Source organism: Agelaius phoeniceus, chromosome 2 (assembly GCF_051311805.1).
Source record: "Agelaius phoeniceus isolate bAgePho1 chromosome 2, bAgePho1.hap1, whole genome shotgun sequence".
NCBI classification, from domain to species: Eukaryota; Metazoa; Chordata; class Aves; order Passeriformes; family Icteridae; genus Agelaius; species Agelaius phoeniceus.
The window spans coordinates 32,103,067-32,121,851 of record NC_135266.1 but is presented as its reverse complement, the minus strand read 5'-3'; the positions used below and the strand labels follow the sequence as shown (position 1 = coordinate 32,121,851).

General features: G+C 41.6%; 1 protein-coding gene across 1 annotated transcript in view; it reads right to left on the bottom strand.

Annotated features, from left to right (window-relative positions):
• Positions 1-18,525, bottom strand: part of VWA3B (von Willebrand factor A domain containing 3B) — a 61,183-nt gene extending 42,658 nt beyond the window's left edge. The window contains 7 exon segments of the mRNA XM_077173447.1: positions 1,675-1,844; positions 7,398-7,557; positions 9,759-10,009; positions 12,332-12,426; positions 14,004-14,225; positions 15,867-15,963; positions 18,344-18,525. Coding sequence (XP_077029562.1) covers positions 1,675-1,844; positions 7,398-7,557; positions 9,759-10,009; positions 12,332-12,426; positions 14,004-14,225; positions 15,867-15,906 — 938 coding nt within the window. The 5' untranslated portion in view covers positions 15,907-15,963; positions 18,344-18,525.
• Positions 18,526-18,785: the final 260 nt, after the last annotated feature.

The following is an 18,785-nucleotide window of genomic DNA, read 5'->3' as shown; positions in this document are numbered from 1 at the left end:
TTACTAACTGCAAAGCACCTTACTCTTTAATTTCCTGGAAATCTATTTTTAATTAATGCTTTTAAGAGGCTGAGCAGGCATGTAATTTGAGATGTCTGAGATGACACTAACACCTTTTTATCAGATTATCCTCCCAGTTGAAAGGCTAGCAGGAACATTTATTTCATTATGGACATACAAATCAGGATGACAAGCAGACTTCATTTATCCTCATTGTCAAAACAGATAAGCTCTCAGAGCAGGAAAAAGATGCATTTCTAAAACAGAAGTACACTAGAAACAGGTTCAAGGCATGAAAAGTACATGAACTTGGCTGTTCCTGTGGGAAAGCTGACTTAAACTTATATACAGTTGCTGGGCCATCATCCACCAGCAAGTTATTAACAGGCCCTGTAAGTCTCTGCACAAAAGCTAGATTCATGCAAAAAGATGACAGTGAGAATAGTATCAAACAAAAAAACTCCTCTTAGCTCCCTGCCACAGCCCTTTTTGCCTCTGTCTATACCATACAAGAAACACTCACTTTCCTTTAAATAAAGAAGGTATAAACACTGCCAAAAGAAAATGAGGAATAGTGACTGGCAATATATCTGGTACCATAGAGGTACCATGCTTCTAAATGACCACAATCATTTTAAACACACATCAGACCAGAGCAAACATAACACTTTCCCAGTCTTGTTTTTGGCAGACGCTCCCATCTCCTAAAAGCTATTTCTAAACACAGATGGCTATAAAAGAGCTAAGCAGCTGCCATCTTACCAATTGCTCTGCTGTCATTTGGGAGATTTCTACAGTTGGAGGGCTTCCCACTCTTGCACAAACAACAGTGAAACAGAAAAAGCTAGCAGCAATTTCACAAGTCTGAAACTGTATGGTGACTTCTGTTAAGCAGAGAAACACCTACTGACTCCTACTGCCTTCTTGCCGTTGAGCATGAGTTTGGTCTTGTGGGTTTTGTATTTGTTCATTTGTTTTCCTTATTTTGATAACAGAATCAAGATTTAAGTCATCTTATCCATTTCTACTAAAGGCTGATTCTCCCCACATGTCTGATTCCCAGGATAAAGCAGACAAAAGCCACATGGAATATATTAATTTCCACCAACCATACCAAAAAGATGCTAGAGAGCATGTTACAGAGCTGCTTTTCCACACAACCAGGCTTGAAGAATTACACCCCATCATTTTTCTGTTATTCCATGAGCTGTTCATTTAGGACAGACATCTCCTTTTCAGTACTTGTCTCTATGGCACTTGACCCAACAAAATTCTAGTTCTTTTTCTGGTGCTTGTCGATAGGAATGTAATACTTTATACTAATGTACAAAGCAACACAACAAAAACTTATTTCAGTTTATGTTGTGACCATTTCCCCTGAACAGTTTTTTTCAGACTTCAAGAGAGAGGCAGATGGCAAATGATTTTGGGCATAAAAAGGGAATAGCCTTTCTGCAAGCCAGTGAGAACATATGCAGAAAAAAAAATGGACTGTTTAAGTAGGGCCTGCATACTAGTCATATATCTTAAGACTATTTCCATATCCCCAGATCACTTACTGAATGGCTTTGTCTCATTTTCCTCATGAATTATACTCAGGTATGTCCCAATATCACTTCTAACAGCAAAGAACTTCATAAATACTGTCATCTTTACTGTCCTTCTTTGTCATACCTGCCAGAGGCCAAGTGGCTCAACTCCTTCAGAAAAATAATAGTTTCATCTTCCCTAGCATTGAAAGACACCATGTTGACTGGACAGGAGACATCTGAAACTTTCTCAAGGAGTAGCTGCTTTGTGTCCACTGGAACATCTCCCACAGCAAAGTAATAAACAGCTTCAACCTGTCATTAAACAGAAAAAAAGGTAATTGGAAGACACAGTTTTATATAAATGACTGATACTTACTCAAGCACTGTCCTGTCCTCAGTAGGAAAATTTGGTAAAACTGATTAATTACTTGGGCTATAAGATTTTCAGACCTTTGGTTCTTCCTCTCATTTATGCTAGTAATTCAAAGGAAGGCCACACAAAATTTCCTCAAGTGAGATAAGAACCTATCCCACAGTCCCTGGCTCTGATTCTGCCCAGTGCAAGCCTCTTTCCACAGACATTAACTGAAGCCAAAGAGAGGAGTAAGGAAGGACAACTGCACCATTAGTCAGAAAAAGGCTCTGTGCCATATGCCACTTTTATCAAGAGATGTGCTATGTTGGTGCCTTGCCAGCACTGAAAAGTAGGAACTTTATACCAGACATAGTTTTACCGGCAGCATGTATGCTGAGGTTAGGAAAGATGGCAATCAAGAGAGGTGATTTTCCTGTTGTACTCTGCACTAGTGCAACCTCATCTTGAATATTGTGTGCGGTTTTGGTCACCACAATATAAGAAAGACACTAAACTACTGGAGAGCACCCAAGACAGAGCAATAAAGATGGGTCTTAACAGAAGCTGTATGAGGAGTGTCTGAGGTCACCTGGTCTGTTCAGCCTGGAAAAAGGAGACTGAGGGGAGACCTCATGGCAGTCTACATGAGTGGACCTCATGAGTCATGACTTCCTGAGTAGAAGAGGAGGAGTAGGCATTGATTTCTTCTCTGTGATGACCAGTGAGGGAATGGCATGAAGCTGTGTGAGGGAAGGTTTAGGTTGGATATTAGAAAAATTTTTTACACAGATGGTGGTTGGGCATTGGTTTGGTGGTCACAGCACCAAGCCTGCCAGAGTTCAAGAAGTGTTTGGATAACACTCTCACCACATGGTATGATTCTTGGGGATGGTCCTGTACAGGGCCAGAAGCTGGGTTCAATGATCCTGTGGGTGCTTTCCAACCTAGCATATTCTGTGATTCTGTGATTATTTGAATGCTATTGCTGGTATTTACAGATGATTTGTATTTTTTATACTTCCCAAGGCAGAGGGAGCTTGGCAGTTTTACTATAACCACACACACTTATATTCTGAAAATGTTATTACAAGAAGTGAGAGAAGCTGGAAAAATATACTTTAGTTATTGCTTGAATATTACATTATGAGAGATTTTATGTTACCTGCGCTTATCCATGTAATGATCCTCATGGTGAGTATGTTTCTTGAATTTTCACCATCATTAAAAATAAATGTAATAAACAGCTATCCCATGATGACTTTCAAGACAATATGTGCAGTATATCAGTTCTATATCATGGCACATACCAGCTGATAAATACCTGATAAATCATGGTTTAACTGAAAAAATACATTTGAATATACTCACCTCTGAGCCCAGTATGGAGTGGATTATCCTCAAAACTATGCTAAGGCACAGGGAAAATAAGAAGCCAACATGGCTTCACTAAGAGCAAAGCATGCCTGACAATTTGATAACCTTCTACAATGGAGCTACTGACCTCATCCACCTGGACTTCTATCAAGCATTTTACACTGTTCTACACAACACCCTTGTCTCTAAATTGAAGAAACGTGGATTTGGTGGATGGACCACTCTGTGGATAAGGAACTGACAGGATGCTGCACTCCAAGAGTTGGGGCAAACACTGATGTCCAAGTGGACTGTCCACGGTGCTCCTGAGGGGTCAACATGGGGAATGGCACTTTTTAACATCTCTGTTGGTGACAAGGGCAGTGAGACTGACTGTACCTTCAGCAAGTTTGCCAACACCACCAAGCTGTGTGGTATCTGATGTCCTGGGAGGAAAGGATGCCATCCAGAGGGATCTGGACAGCCTTGAGACATGGAACCAAGGGAACCTCATGAAGTACAAGACCAAGTGAAAGGTCCTGCTTCTGGGTAAGGGTAATCCCAAGTTCAAGCACAGGCTGGGTGGAGAATAGATTGAGAGCAGCTCTACAGAGAAAGACTTGAAGGTATTGGTTGATGAGAAGTTCAATATGACTCAGCAATGTGTGCTTGCATCCCAGATATCCAACTGTATCCAAGGCTGCATCAAAATCAGCATGGCCAGCAAGGCAAGGGAGGTGTGTCTGCCCCTCTACTCTACACCCATGAAACCTTTCCTTGAGCACTGAGTCCAGCTCTGGGACCCCCAACATCAGAAGACATGGATTTGCTGGAAAGAGTCCAGAGGAGAGCCACAAAGATGATCACAAGGCTGGAGTACTTTTCCTATGAAGACAGACTGAGAGAGTTGGAGCTGTTCAGCCAAAGAAGAGAAGGCTCTGGGGAGACCTCATAGCACCTTCCAGGACGTAAAGGGGCCTGCATGAAAGCTGGAGAGGGACTTTTGAAAAGGACAAGGAAGAAGCACCTTAAACTGAAGGATGGTAGATTTAGATTAGATGCAAGGAAGAAATTCTTCACTATGACGGTGTAAGGCACCAGGAGCAACGGTCCAGAGAAGTTAGGAATGCCCCATCCCAGGAAGTGTTCAAGGTCAGGTTAAAGGGGGCTTTGAGCTACCTGGTCTAGTGAAAGGTGTCCACACCCATGGCAGGGGTGTGGGAACTAAACAGTGTTTAAGGTCCCTTCTAAGCCAAACCATTCTGTGACTCTATGATTCTATGGATATGAATATTCTATATTCTATGAATATGAATCCCAGGATATGCACCACAAAAGACAACTATTTGAGTTTGGGATGGAACTGAGGAAATGTCTCTGCACTCACATAATTTTATGTAGTAAAGCAATGTAGTATGCAAATTCAACATCACCTACAAGTGTGCTCATACATTTCCATTATTGCCTTGGATACTGATTTGTATTCCAGCTCCCCGAATAGTTTCTGCATTTCAAGTGTCCTCCCTCATGGACCTTTTGGCACCTTCCTCAACACTGGAAGATGTCTCTCCCAAGTAGCAACCCAATTTCAGGCTGGATCAGGCAAACTAACGAAGCAGCACCTTGCCATCGTGAACTTCTCTTGGATCTTGCAGAGGAGCCAGACTCTCCATGCGGAAGGCAGGAGCCATAGTTACAGATTCCACTTATTTGGGAGCAAGCAGGACCAGGTGTCCTAGCATCACTGATAATTCTAGATAAATACTAAAGAGATAATGAATGTATTTTATTAAAGTACAAGATTAACAAAATACTTACTACCTTTAGAAAAATGTAGCCAGAAACAAAAAGAATGAACTCTTGCACCTATCTGTCTTTTAGTTCAGTTTTACAAAGTTCCCTGTCTGCCTCCTCCAGCTAAAAAGCTATCTGAGCCTGCACAAAGGTCTCCCAGATGAGACCCAGTCCTTGGACAACACCATGTTCCTACTGCTTTTGTTGAAGAGGCTCCTGGCCCAGAGGTATGCATGCACATTTGCACCACCATTTTCCCCGGTGTTCCTTCAGATTCACATCTTCTCTCCCTCCCTCTAAGACTGCCATTAATTCATAAACTTGATATTCAACAAGAATAGAAATTTTCACACTTTCTTCAAGGGATTCTCTGCCTGCCTCTGCAACTTTCAAAATGCTGACATTTATTGGGCATAGCTGAAAAAACCAACCCCTCACTAGAAAATTTTAAAAAATTATGAACCACAGATTATGAACCACTCTACTTAACCACAAACCCAGCAATGACATACCACAAAGGAAATGTTCCTCATAGGCTAGTGGGGAAACGTTAAAACCTTTCAAGTAAGTCCTTCATATTTGGAAAATTGTAATTTATACATTTAAACAAGCAAACAAACTTCATGTAAGAACAGAAAGGAGAGCAACATGAACAGTTCTTCAGAGTCTTGTTCTGGGTGGCGAGGTGTTTTGGATAAATGATCCATACTTCATGGAGTGGCACTTGTACAGAACTGGAGGCAGTTGGGGCAGGTAGAGCTCAAAGGATTGCAACATTACAGCAGACTGATCTTGAGCTTGGGATTTACAGGTCATAAGGAAAGGAAATCTAAAGAATCACCACATATAGAAAGAAAAGACCAGCTGAAGAAATGACAAGAAGAGCCATGTCTAGGAAAAAAAAAAAAAAATTGTTTTGGAACAACATCTGTGGATGAAGCCAGTTCTTAGGAATTAGTTATTCATGACTGCTCAGTAAGTAGACAAGTTTTCTCTAGGATTGGATGGGGTATCCCCCATCTGCACTACACTGAACATTGCTCTTAAGTGAACTTTCAGCTATGAATGATAATGACTCTGTTTAGGAGCAATTGAAATTTGTTTTATGTTGAGCACCTGCCACAATTGACTCCCCCAGATTGCCTATTGGCCCACCAATATCTGGAAAAATAATGATACATGTTTCATTGTCTGACAGGTTTTAATTTCTGTTTATTCAAACAGAGACCCACCAGGTCCAACAAGACTTTTTTCATCCAGACAATGCTGAAATCTAAGTACAATACTTTAGTTATTCATCAGGAAATCAGTATTAATACTGCAAATTGAAAATGCTAATAAAATTTATGAAGGTGGCATAAAAAAGCATTCATAAAAAAATCTCACTGGTAAACAATTTGTTCTTTACTCAGTTCCTTTTTAATATTAGTTTCCAAACATCAAGGCTCATCTGGATGATAATCTAGCAGCATAAGGAACCAGAAGGTAACTCAAGCAAAATTTACCTTCTCCCTCAATGTTCCAGAAAGAGATTTACATGAGTTAGGATTTGATCTGTGCACAGGGATGGATGTTAACAGCAATGAAAGCCAATGACTCTACTCCACAGACAGTAGGCCAAATTTTCCATTAAATTCAGGTGTTAGAGAACTGAAAGAATATATATTTTAAGGAAATGTCATAAAATATCTCTTTAAAAACACAAATTTTAAGTTACTAGCTGAGATGATGGCATATATGTTTCATTTCTTGTTACTCTAATTTAATGAATAAAGTAATAGGGCACTTTTAAAAATGAACAGCATTTAACTGCAGGGATAACTGTGCATGCTTTGTCTCTGTCTTGGAAGAAAGTCTAGCTATCACCTGGCTGATGAAAAAGGATTTGTGTAGCCCTATCATAAGCTAATATTTCCATAAATCTCTGTACTCACTATTTTGAATTTTAAATATAAATTTTCATGAGCAAGTTGGATGCTAAACAAAATAAAAATGGTTTCCCTGCCTTCAATAATGTTGATACTAGAAATTTTCTCATAAACCTGAAGCCCTGAAAAACTTATATGGCAAAGAAAGTGGAAAGGAAGATGCTTTCTCTTTCGGTTAATGATTGAATGTTATTTATTCTGGGTACTCTAGAAAAGAAAATAAACAAGTTTCTGCATTCAAAATACAGTACATTTACATAAAAAGACAATCATTAAGCATAGTATGGAGCTACAATTGAGGGGAAAAAAAATCCTTTCCAAATGCTGATATGAATATTTATCTTTGCAGCATTGATCAGGGCAAATCGCAGCAGCCAGCCTAGCACTGAACACTCTTGGATTTACTTGGGCTTCTGAAAAGAAGCATGAGCTTACCGCTTCATCAGCCATGGCTTCCAGCAGAGCTTCAGCAGAGCTGCTGTGGCTGACAGCTGTCATATGCTCCAGCTTCCAGAGCCATCTAACTGCAGACTTTACAGCATGCTCAGTCACAGGAGTGCATTTCTGCTGCCACTTCGTAAGATCCTGAGCAGCTCTGAAAATGAGATTAACTATAAATCAGAAAGAGTGAGAATCATGCCGGCAGAACAAGAGAATGGAGCTCTGCTATTGTTACAATTCTTTTATATTCTTAAATAAGAATTACAGTACACCACAAATACTAAATCTAGACTTGCAATAAAGGAAGCAGAGAAAAAATGGAACCATTAGAAAAATACTGTAATTTTACAAGGTGTTTTTTTTGACACAACTGTTTCCAAAGTAGGATCAGAGGAGATAAAATCTTTTTTAAAAGAGTTCCTGATTCATAACTCTTCTTATCATAAAAACTCAATCAGGTTTTTAAAGTATGGGCATGAAAAAGAAAAGTGTATGCCACAGGGCATGAAAAAGAAATGTGTATTCCACAGGTCTTGTTCCACAACTTGCTCCACGATCTTGGTGTCAGAGCACTTTTTTTGGTAGTACAGCTGATCTTTACCTAGCCACCAAAAATAAAATTTATGATGCTAGGCTTTTTGGTATTTTAATTGACAAAAGACTGTAGTCTTAATGGAAGAACAGAAGTACAAAGCCAATCAGCACTTTTGCCTGTGCACTTGTACATAAAAAGGCAGAAAGGAACTATAAAACCAACTGGTTCCAGTATCTGTGATATTCCATCACGAACTATTTTGAAGAGATTCCTGCAAATCTAAAAGGCAAATATATTACCCAAGATTCTTTTAAAGTAGTAATTTATATGCTATATTGTCTTTTGTTTCCATCCTACAAAGACAAAAAAAATTGATGAACATAATTATTGTTTCAATTTTGACTTGGCTTTGCAGTTCATTTTTAAAGAAAAAGTTCTCTGTTCTCAAAAACTATGGAACCTATCTGCTTTGGAAAATATCTACTTTTCCAACAGGTTGCCCTGAGAAGCTGTTGGAATTATCCATCCCTGGAAATGTTCAAAGCCAGGCCGGACTGGGCTTTGAGAAACTGGGTCTAGTGGAAGATGTCCCTACCCATGGCAGGGGGCTTGGAACTAGATGGTCTATTATGTCCCTTCCAACCCAAACCTTTCTGGGATTTTGTTATTCTCTTTTTCAAATCTCAGTAGTATCACAATCTAGAGAATTAAGATAGGGCACCTGAATCAAACCTGTGCCTGGGTAAAATAACATTAAGAATCACCATGTAACTGCAAGTTAACATTGTGGAGCCAATTTAAAAATTATATTACCTAATTTGTGCATCATTTTTTTCCACTCTTCAATCCAAACCCAAGCTTACACATTCAAACTCTCATGCATGTATGAGAATTTTTGCAGGTAGGTAAAATACGAATAGCTGCTTCTATTCTTCTAACTAAATGCAAATTAATTTATTCCTCTTAGGGAACAAGCGCTTGGAAATCTTCTTTTGTTATGGAAATCTACTATTGTTTCAGAGTGCTGCTACTGATTTCTGTGACCATGGAAATCTACAGAAACACAAATGGCTATGCCTGTGCCTATGGCACTGGGAGGAGTGCACATTTAGCTGCAAGGCAGAAACCTGTAATGTCTAAAGACACAAGAATGCAATAGGTGGTCAGATAGAACCTCACTGTTTCACTAATACTGCAACATCTGAAGGGCATTACTGCTGTTGCAAATCCTTCTGATTTTGTAGATGGGCCAATATTTGTGTTGTTACCTTTTATCTGTTCTTCAGAAGTGGCAAGTTCAACATGGCTATGGGTGAAAATTGGTGGGAAATCTACAGATATTAGCATGACATGAACCATGACAATTTCCAGGATAGAAAATCCCTTATCCAAACATGTATAACATGCAACTCCTTTTTATTCTCCAGCAATGGGCTGACTTGGACTTCTTTGTCCAGCCTGGGGAGACCTGATTGTGGCCTTTCAGTATTGAAGGGACTTAAAAGAAAAATGGGGAGAGTCTATTAATAGGGCCTATAGCAATATGACAAGGGGTGATGGTTTTAAACTAAAAGAATCTATAATCAGACTAGACAAAATGAAGAATTTTTTTACAATGAGGGTACTCAAAACACGTGAGCAGGTTGCCCAGAGAGGTGGGAGATGCCTCATCCTTGGAAACATTCAAGGTGCAGATGTGGCTTTGAGCAACTTGGTGTAGTGGAAGGTGTTCCTGCCCATTTGAAGGGGTGTTGGATGAGATCACCTTTAAAAGTGCCTTCCAACCCAAACCATTCTTGATTCTGATTCTTTCTGCTTACCGAATGAGGTTGAATCTGGAAATTTGTATCACCTGTTCCACAAGCACCATAGAAAGTGCATCCCGACACAGATCAAATTCAGTTGGAGCTGCAGTGCCAAAATCCAACACAATGACAATGCACTGTTCTTGAATCACTCCAAATATCTGCCGGCTCTCACTGGTTAACCATTCCATTCGTTGCTTATAGAGCTCAATAGCTCCAATTAGACAATCCACAAAATGAAGAATCAGTTCTTTTTTGGCTGTCAGCTTTATTCAAATAAGGGAGAGAAGGAAATTGAACATCAAAACAAATAATACAAATGCAGCCCCAAGCTTAGCACAGCTGCATAGCTAGTTTGTAAGTGTCAGATATGCCAGCTAAGGTAGCAGTAAAAACAACCCATTTTTCCTCCACTGTTTCAAGAGCAAATACTTGACAAATGCATCTAAGCTATAAAGAAAAGGCATTGCATTTTGTCCTAATTGCTTTTCATAATCTTTTTATGTGAGCATGGGACAGTGCCAGTGGGTTGTCTGACTTGTCTGTCTCAAAACTGGAGCAATTAGAATGAGCTGAACACAGGCTAGGATGTAGAAAGGGCTGCAGAGCAGATGGGTGAACAAACAAGGACACAGAAACTTTGTACCTTCTCAGACTAGAACTTTGACTGGCTTTTAAAAAAAAATTTGCAGCAATACAAGGCAGCATACGGTTTGGTTCTAGGGCACTTCAATCTCCACCTTGTCTTTAGCATTTGAAAGGAAAACGTAAAAAGTTTCTTATTTGTACTATTATTCAACTAACAATGCCCAGCATTACAGATTAACTATTTGTGGGTAGGTGCTTAGGCAAATTTAGTTCAACTGACTGCAATCAACAACTAAAACTTCCCATATCTTTTCAGTAAAGTCAAGTCTAGATTCAGTATTAAAATTAAAACCAGCACATCCTCCCTATGAATAAGTGTATACACATTCACCATAGCCTGTGAGTCTAAAAATGCACCACAGATTTCCCCAATATCTCTGGCCCATGTGAGCTGATTTACTTGTTGCCTTCTACCTCTAACTTCCTTTCCAGGACTAAGTAAAAAACCTCAGAAATACAAATGTTTTTAAATAAGAACATTTCTCAGGGAGAAGATATTTTGTGTGTCAGTCTGCACATTTCTCCCTCTCATTTGTATTTTTCTGTGTTCTTTAATATCAACTCAGGCCCTGTAATGTGCCTCCCAGATACAGAGTCTCAGGCACTCTGCCAAAGGAATGTCAGCCTGGGAAGGAGCACTTAGAAATCCAGTTTCCTCCTATGACAGTCAGATTCATACAAAGTTTATTGCACTACACCACCAAACTCCATCTTAAAATAAAGCAGTTTTTTTAGAATATTCCCTCATGTGTAGTAAGCAAGTGCAGATTTCCATTTCTCTGAGGGCCAGGAAACTTCTGAATGTCCTGCCTAATTTTATTCATTCAGTTCATACTCATTTATTTTTGGACTAGCATGCCTTTTAGCAGAGAAAACTACAGCTTCTCCCTATCCCTGTAATTTGCCTTTCTGTAGCATTCAAGGGCAATAATACTACCCTTCTTCTGTCTTCTTTCAGGCTTACATTTCAGCATCAACCAAGCCCTCTCATAAGATCATCACTCCACTGCAGTTCATCCTAACAGCTCTTCTCAGAACCTACTGTTTTAAATGGCTTCCTCTAAGCCTGTACTAACTGTATACAATATGTACTCAACATCCTAAAGGAGATTTGACCAGATTGTATATAGTAGCAAAAATGTCTTTCCTGCTGCTCACATGTCCTAAGATTAAAAGACATTATGTAGGTATTTCATACTGAATTAATGGGACTAAAATGAGGGGAAAAGGCTCCCTGAAATGGTTCTTTACCCATTTTTAAGCATTGTGACATCAGAAGTGACTCTAATCATCAGAAAAAATGACAAGCCATTTGCTTTTGTAAAATCTTTTATAAATTAACTCTCTCCCTTCCACACTCACAGGCACATCTCTTCAATCAGAATCCATTCTCTTAACAATGGGGTTGCCAGCAGCTGTTGCTAAGACATTCCTTAGAACATGAGCCTGGGCAGAGATCCAGCTAGCTGTCTCTGTAGAATAGACTGAGCCTTTTGTGACCTGCTGGCACTAAGCAAAGCACTGCTTTGCATTGGCAATGACAGTGCATTATGTCTTCTTATTTCAGTGTCCCCATTTGTTTTATTGATTACGATTTTATTTTTTTAACTGGTTCTGAGCATCTTCTCTTGAAGGGTTCCCTTTTTCAAGACAGGGTAGATGTTGCTTAGAAACTGCAATCATGTCTGAAGAAGATTTACTGCAATGCTGCACCAAGGCAAGAGACTAAGACTTAGAAAGGAAAAAAGATATCTAATTTTTCTACCACTGACAGTTATCACAAACAGATTGACAAAACAGAAAAAAAATTATCAAAAGATAAAGTTCTCACAAAGAATAAAAGTATTTTTTGTCATAGGAAAGCATTTTAGTCTCATCATTCTGCTACAGTGATAACTCCAAAGTGCATAGGGAAGGTACCACAAGCCAGCCACACTTACATTATACACGCTGCCATCTTGTGCTCTCTTGTACTGAGGAAACAGACCATCTGCATATCGAGAAGCCACAGGTTTCCCCAAGGTGGTCACATAATCTACAGTAAAATTTACAAAATATCAAGTTGCTAATCTTCAGAACTACTTCAAACAGGTATTTTTCAGGCTGATGTGTATGTCATCCATGTGTGAGGCACTTGCATCAGTATTGAGCTCTTGACATTAAGAAACTTGAGAGAAATTCTAATTCTGTTTTTGTTTTATTTTCTGATTATATCTATGATGGGGCCCTGAGGCTTTCAACCTCTGGCTGCATCTCCTGCTGTCCTTGGCTGCATTCCCTGGCTGGACCCTAGACTTGGTTAATTACCTCGCCCTGCTGCAGGACTGTATCCTGTTCAGTGAGGGCACTGCCTGGGCTGCAGTCCCTTTTGGCTCCTGGCTCATTTTCCTCCCATAGAGCAGCACTGCTTTTGCTGCTTCCTCCCAGTTTAGTCAGAAGTGAGGAGAAAACTCACATCTAACTACTTATAGGCCAGAAAGCTACACAGGACTTTAATTATTGTGAGGTTTGGGCAATCTCACAACAGGACTTGCAAATATTTGTCTGTCAAACCAAATACAAAATCTGGTACAGATAATGCTGTTCTCTTACACAATTTAATGGGTGCAGAAGTGAGTGCATCTAAGGAAAAGGGTGCACTCTGCACTTTCAGTAGCTAGAAATCTTCTCCAGGATCTCCACTGATAGGAAAACATTAGGGGTGGGAATAGTTAACGTCATAAAGCAGTTATCTGTACACCATGCTGCCCTGCCAAGCTAGTACATTCTGCTCCTAACACTGTAACAACTTTAACCCTGCTTATAACAGCTTCTTCTTCATCTGCAGCATACAAGATATCAGGAATTGCACTGGTGATCTTTGAATGCCCCATGGACACAAGCCAGCCAAAACCTTAAATTATGCAACCTAGAACTATGGCAATACATTACAATTCCTACTTCTCAGGCAGCAAGCTGTTCAAAGAAAAGAATATATTACCATGCTCTGCAAAGCACCATTATGGCAGTGGTTAATAATTATTAGCAAACTCTTCCCCTCCAGCTGTCAGATAACTGCAAAGGAACATTTCTCTATAGTCTGACTTTGCATGAAAAGCAGACTGAATTCTAATTAAATTTAACTTTTTCCTTAAAGCTGGATACCCAGAAATAATATCCTATTCCCAAGCACGTTTACTAACCCTGATGATCAATAGTAGATCACAGATTATGGCATGGCATACATTATGTTTGCCATCTGAAAGAAGACAGAAATCTTATTGTGTGTTATTTGCAAGAAAAAGATTAACAGTCCCAACAGCACCAGCTATTTCTGAGTGACAGCTATATTGGTGAGGATGTGAACTGCAGCCTAGGGTAAAGAAACAGTACAGTTGGGTAAGGAAAGCCATTCTCAGATCCTAAATCCCTCTCATATCAAAAGGAGAAGGAGTTTCTCAGTTCTATGAACTGGCAATGTCGGCAACTGTAGATACAGCTTCCATTTCTGCCATTATCATAAGAGACAATGTAAAAATCTCCACTGCATACATTGGGGTGCAGAATGAGAGTGACTCTCTAGACTGTTCAAAGTTGAGGGATTTATTATCCTATTATTGATTTGTCTTATACCTTTCCTGTGCTGGAATCCAATCTGGAACAAAATCTGGGACAGGGACAATTTGTTTCTTTTGAGACCATAACGCTGAAGCCATTTAGAAGAAGAAACAAGGGACTGTACATCTGTTCTCCACTGACCAACTGCCAGTCTCTTTTTCTTCTCTTTTGATTTCTTCTTGTGGACCTTGTGGGAATCTTTAGGATCTTGTCTGTGCTTTGAATCAAAGGCAATTGCTGTAAAGAGAAATGAGGGAAACACTACATTTATATTTTAACCAAACAATTTCAAAACCAAATGAGATTAATTTCTCTTTTCTTTACCTATATTCCATGGTACTGTATATATGTATAGCTTACCTCTTGTTTTCTTTTTTTAATACTGAATAATGTCCTTAATCTGGAAAGCTGCTCTCAGCCCTACTCATCCACTTGCTGTTACATCTTTCTATTCATCCATATATATTCACTTTCAATTTATTAAAGTAAATGTCTCTTGTATGTTGAAATTCAAGCCCTGAAATATAAGTCCAGTTTGCCAAATAGCACTTCTTCCAACTCCTAAGACATCTCTCCTAAGTCTTGGAAATCAGGACATATAATAGGCATTCAAAGATTTTCAGACCATCACTACATACAAATTAGAAGAATTATGCAATAAACAAGTATTTCCTAAAAATTTTATGTTGAACTCTTCCCATAAGCAATAGCATTGTCCCCAGAAGAACCTGACTTTATTGCAAGGCTGGTGAAATTCCCTCCGGTCAAATCACTTGCCTCAAGTTTAAATGATGGTTCTGTCAGTTTCTGCTCTGGGCTGTGATGGATCATGTGCATGCACACGAAATCATCGACATGAAGGTCCAGGTTCCTTTTAACTTCTACAGGACATGGAACACACCTGAGCATGGCAGTATGGTTTGCTAGGCTAGCTCTACTTGCATTTGGCAGCAGCAGCAGCTCAGACCCCAGAGTGCTGAGGCAGAAATGGAAGCAATGACAAACAATAATGCCTCTGTTCTTCAGCACAGAGGTTCCAGGAAGACTTTGGTATTTCCTGTTCATTCCCAAAATACTCTGCATGAGCTAAGCTGGCTGTAATTGATCAAATGCCCTTGCTGTATCTGTGTTTACTTTCTGTGGACTTTGGAAATTTCTGTACATTTTCCCCAGTACCAACATCATCTGGTGTGTCCAGTTCTCCATTGCCCATATACCATAAACTGCCTGTAATTGTTCTGCATATATTGAACTGGCCCAAAATACAAAGAAAGGCACCTCTGTCTCTATTGCCTCCAAAATAACCTTCAGCCTTGTATGGAATATGATCAGAACTCCCTACTAAATTCAAGTAGTATAACAACCAACCTGGTTCCAAAGGTTCATAAGACAGACAGCTCCACATTTAACACTACATAAAGGAAATAAGACTCTTATCTTCAGAAATCATCCTTCAGTGACAGAGGGCTTCTATAAAGTGTAGACTGGCATGAGTTCTTTCACAGCCATCAGTCCTACAAACAGGACACTGTGTGGGCATGCCTGAAGAGGCTGGCATTTTACCAGCCCTCCTTTGCTCTGTGCAGAAGCAGCAGTGACAGATGTTAACTCTAGAGAGCGGCAGGTGTAGGTTTGCAGCCGCTCAAGCTTTGAATACAGTCAGGCATTGTTTATAGTCATTTGAACAATCATTCCCAGTTTCCTTCCCCAAAAATACATAAAAGTCAGCACAGCACCCCATACACAGCCCAGGTGAGTGTGGCACAGCTTCAGAATGGCTTGTATACAGCCAGCATGCACACCACAGCGCTCCAAAGGAAGCTGGAAGTTATCTAGGAGAACATGAAATCTATGCAAAAATAGTGATGAAATACTCACAGTCACTCCAGGCAAGTCTCTTAGATGGATTAGCAGTCATGACAGATCTCTTGACTGGCAGCTCCTCTTTGCTTTATTCTGAAACCTTGAGGAATCATTTTTTTAAAAAATTAAAATATTGCCATGCACAGGCCAACATGAACTGGAGACCAGTTCCACATGCCCAGCTAATAATAAACCACAGAAGGATGAGATCAGGGTTTTCAACAAGCATAATGTAAAAATAATGTAAAAATGATAGCTACTCCCCATCTCAAGAAAGGCTGAAGTCAGATCTGACAGGGATCCACAAGCTCAAAAGCAGAAATCAGGAAATTGGTAATATTGTTTCCCTTCCTTCACCCCAAATCATCATTAAAAAGAGCCAATATGCTAGAAAAATGACTGTGGTGCTTTGGCATGCTGCCAGCCAGTGTATAATATTCTATTATTGCTTTGCAGTATACCTTACCTTTGCTATAATCCAATTCATGACTAAACCTGGGAGTATCTGAGATCCAGTTTTGTTTAGAGATTCATAACTTTACATATAAAACTACAAGATGAGTCACAAAGAAAAGGAATTACGTGTGTGAACTTGGTATAAGGCCCAAGTGTGAATAAGACACAGCAGAGGAACAGAAGACAAAATGTTAGACAAAGCAAGGTAGCATACAGTGGCTGAGTGCATTGCTTTGAGACACCAGTGCTTTGGTTTTTCTTTTAGTAAGCAAGATGAATGAATAAGAGATATTTATGAATCGCTAGCAGGCCTGCTGTTAGCCATTGTCATCAAGCAGTTTTTCCCACAGTAAAGCAAAAACAGGATAAATATTTAACCCGAAGACTTAGCCTTCTCCCTCTTTCTTCATTGCAGAATGGAACATGCTATTTATTCCTCTTATATGGGTTTAAATACCCACGTGGAAACATATAACCCATTTCAGTCTTTGATCTGCTCACGAAGAAAGAGATGAACAGTGAGAAGGGCAGGGAGGACTTAAAGAAAGCAGAACTCTGCATCCTAACACCCCAGGTGTTGTGCAGCGCAACCCTTGACAGCCTTGGCATGAGGGCATTAAAAGGAAGCCCTTGCCACAGGGGAGCTGTGGCATACAATACCTATAGTGAAAGGCCACAGCAAGCCACAAGGCTCATGCCATTTTTCTATCTACAGAAGAAGTATCATAGTACTCTCATGGTAATAGCTAAGACACATTCTAGCATGCATCAGAGAATGAATCCCAGGTGCTGACTCATTTCCAGATGCCCAGAGGTAGGGCAACAGATTTTCCCCTGCCTCAGCCTCCAGCACCACCCCCAGCTGCTTGTGAACAACACCTGGACGTGAAATGTTAGCTCTGTATGAAAAGGAGCATTTGAAAACAGATGAAGCAACTTCCAATGGAAACACTGAGTTTTACCTCAAGTCTTGGAAACAGAGAGCTCAAAACCAATGGTAGCGGGGATAACCTTCAGCCCAAGATCTGAATCCAAACAGGTTATTTTCAAAAGGTGAACCAGAGTTCATCTGGGCACCTCCACCCTTTCTGCTCTGGCCAGTGCAAACAAACAGCTAAAGCCATAACCCAGCACTGGCTCCGGGTGTGTAGCATGTGCAGGTAGCAATGTTTGCTGAGGCCATTCCACTGGGCTGTCCCTGACAGGCAGGAATGCCTTGGGAAAGCCCACACACCTTACAGCCCAAGAAGCTGCCCTACACCAGCTGAAGCACCAAAACCCAGAAAAAGGCAGTGCAGGGAGCTGAGGCTGGTGGCTGCCCACTGAGGAAACGGAATCATGGAATCACGAATGGGTCAGGTCAGAAGAGACCACAGTGGGTGATCTGGTCCAATTTTGCCTCAAGCAGGCAGAGCTTTCTGCCAGAGCACATGGCACAGGATTGTGTCCAGGATGTTCTTGAATATCTCCAGGGAGGGAGACTCCACAACCTTTCTGGACAATTTGCTCAATGACCCCCACAGCGGAGTTCTTCCTCTTATTCAGGTGGAACTTCTTGTGTATCAGTTTCTGCCCTTTGCCTCCTGTCCTAGTGATTAGCACCACTAAGAAGAACGTGGCTCCCTCCTCTTGGCACACACCCCCTCGCCCGCCCCCCTCCCTTTAGATGTTTATAAACTGATGGGGTCCCTTTTCAAACAGGGCTGAGGTGTCACAGCCGAACCACAGGGGGGCCTTGGAAGAGGGGAAGAGCGGGACAAGGGCCAAGGTGAGCCCCGGCCACGTCGCTCACCGGCGCTGCGACCTCGCAGAGGCCACCCGAGGCAACGGGCCGCGTCCCTGTATACACCGCATGGCAACGGGCGGGGAAGGGAAGCCGGGGCCTCCGGGGTGAAGGACCACGGTTCGGCGCCAGCCCTGCGCCAGCGCCGGGACCCGGCTGCCTCTGCCCTGCGGCGGGACCAGGGCCGCCGCCTGAGCCGCCTCCTCTCCTCCCCCAGCGCGGTGGCGCCCGCCCGGCCGCCCTGCGCCCTCACCTGCCTCCAGCCGCGGCCTCTCCGCACCGCCGCCTGCCCGGCCGCGCTCGGAGCCGCTGTGAGCCTGGAGACCGCCCGGTTGCTACGGCACGGCCCGGCCTCACCCCCCGCCGCAACCACCGAGCGGCGGGAGGAACGGCGAGAGGGCTGAGCTGCCCGAGGGCCGGCGGGACGGGCATGGGCATGATGGGCACGGGCATTGGCATGATGGGCACGGGCGGCTCCGGGGCCACTGTCCCTGACCGTATCACTGTCCCTGCCGCTGTCCTTGCCCCTGCCCCTGCTACTGGCCCTGCCACCGCCCCCACCCTTGCCTGTTCCCCTGCCACTGCTGCCGCTCCGAGACCGATGCGGAATAAATTCATCCTCAACAGGCGCCTGCACAACGCCGTGCATTCATTCCTTGGGGAGCCAGAAATACGCGGGCCAACTTGGAGAGTTA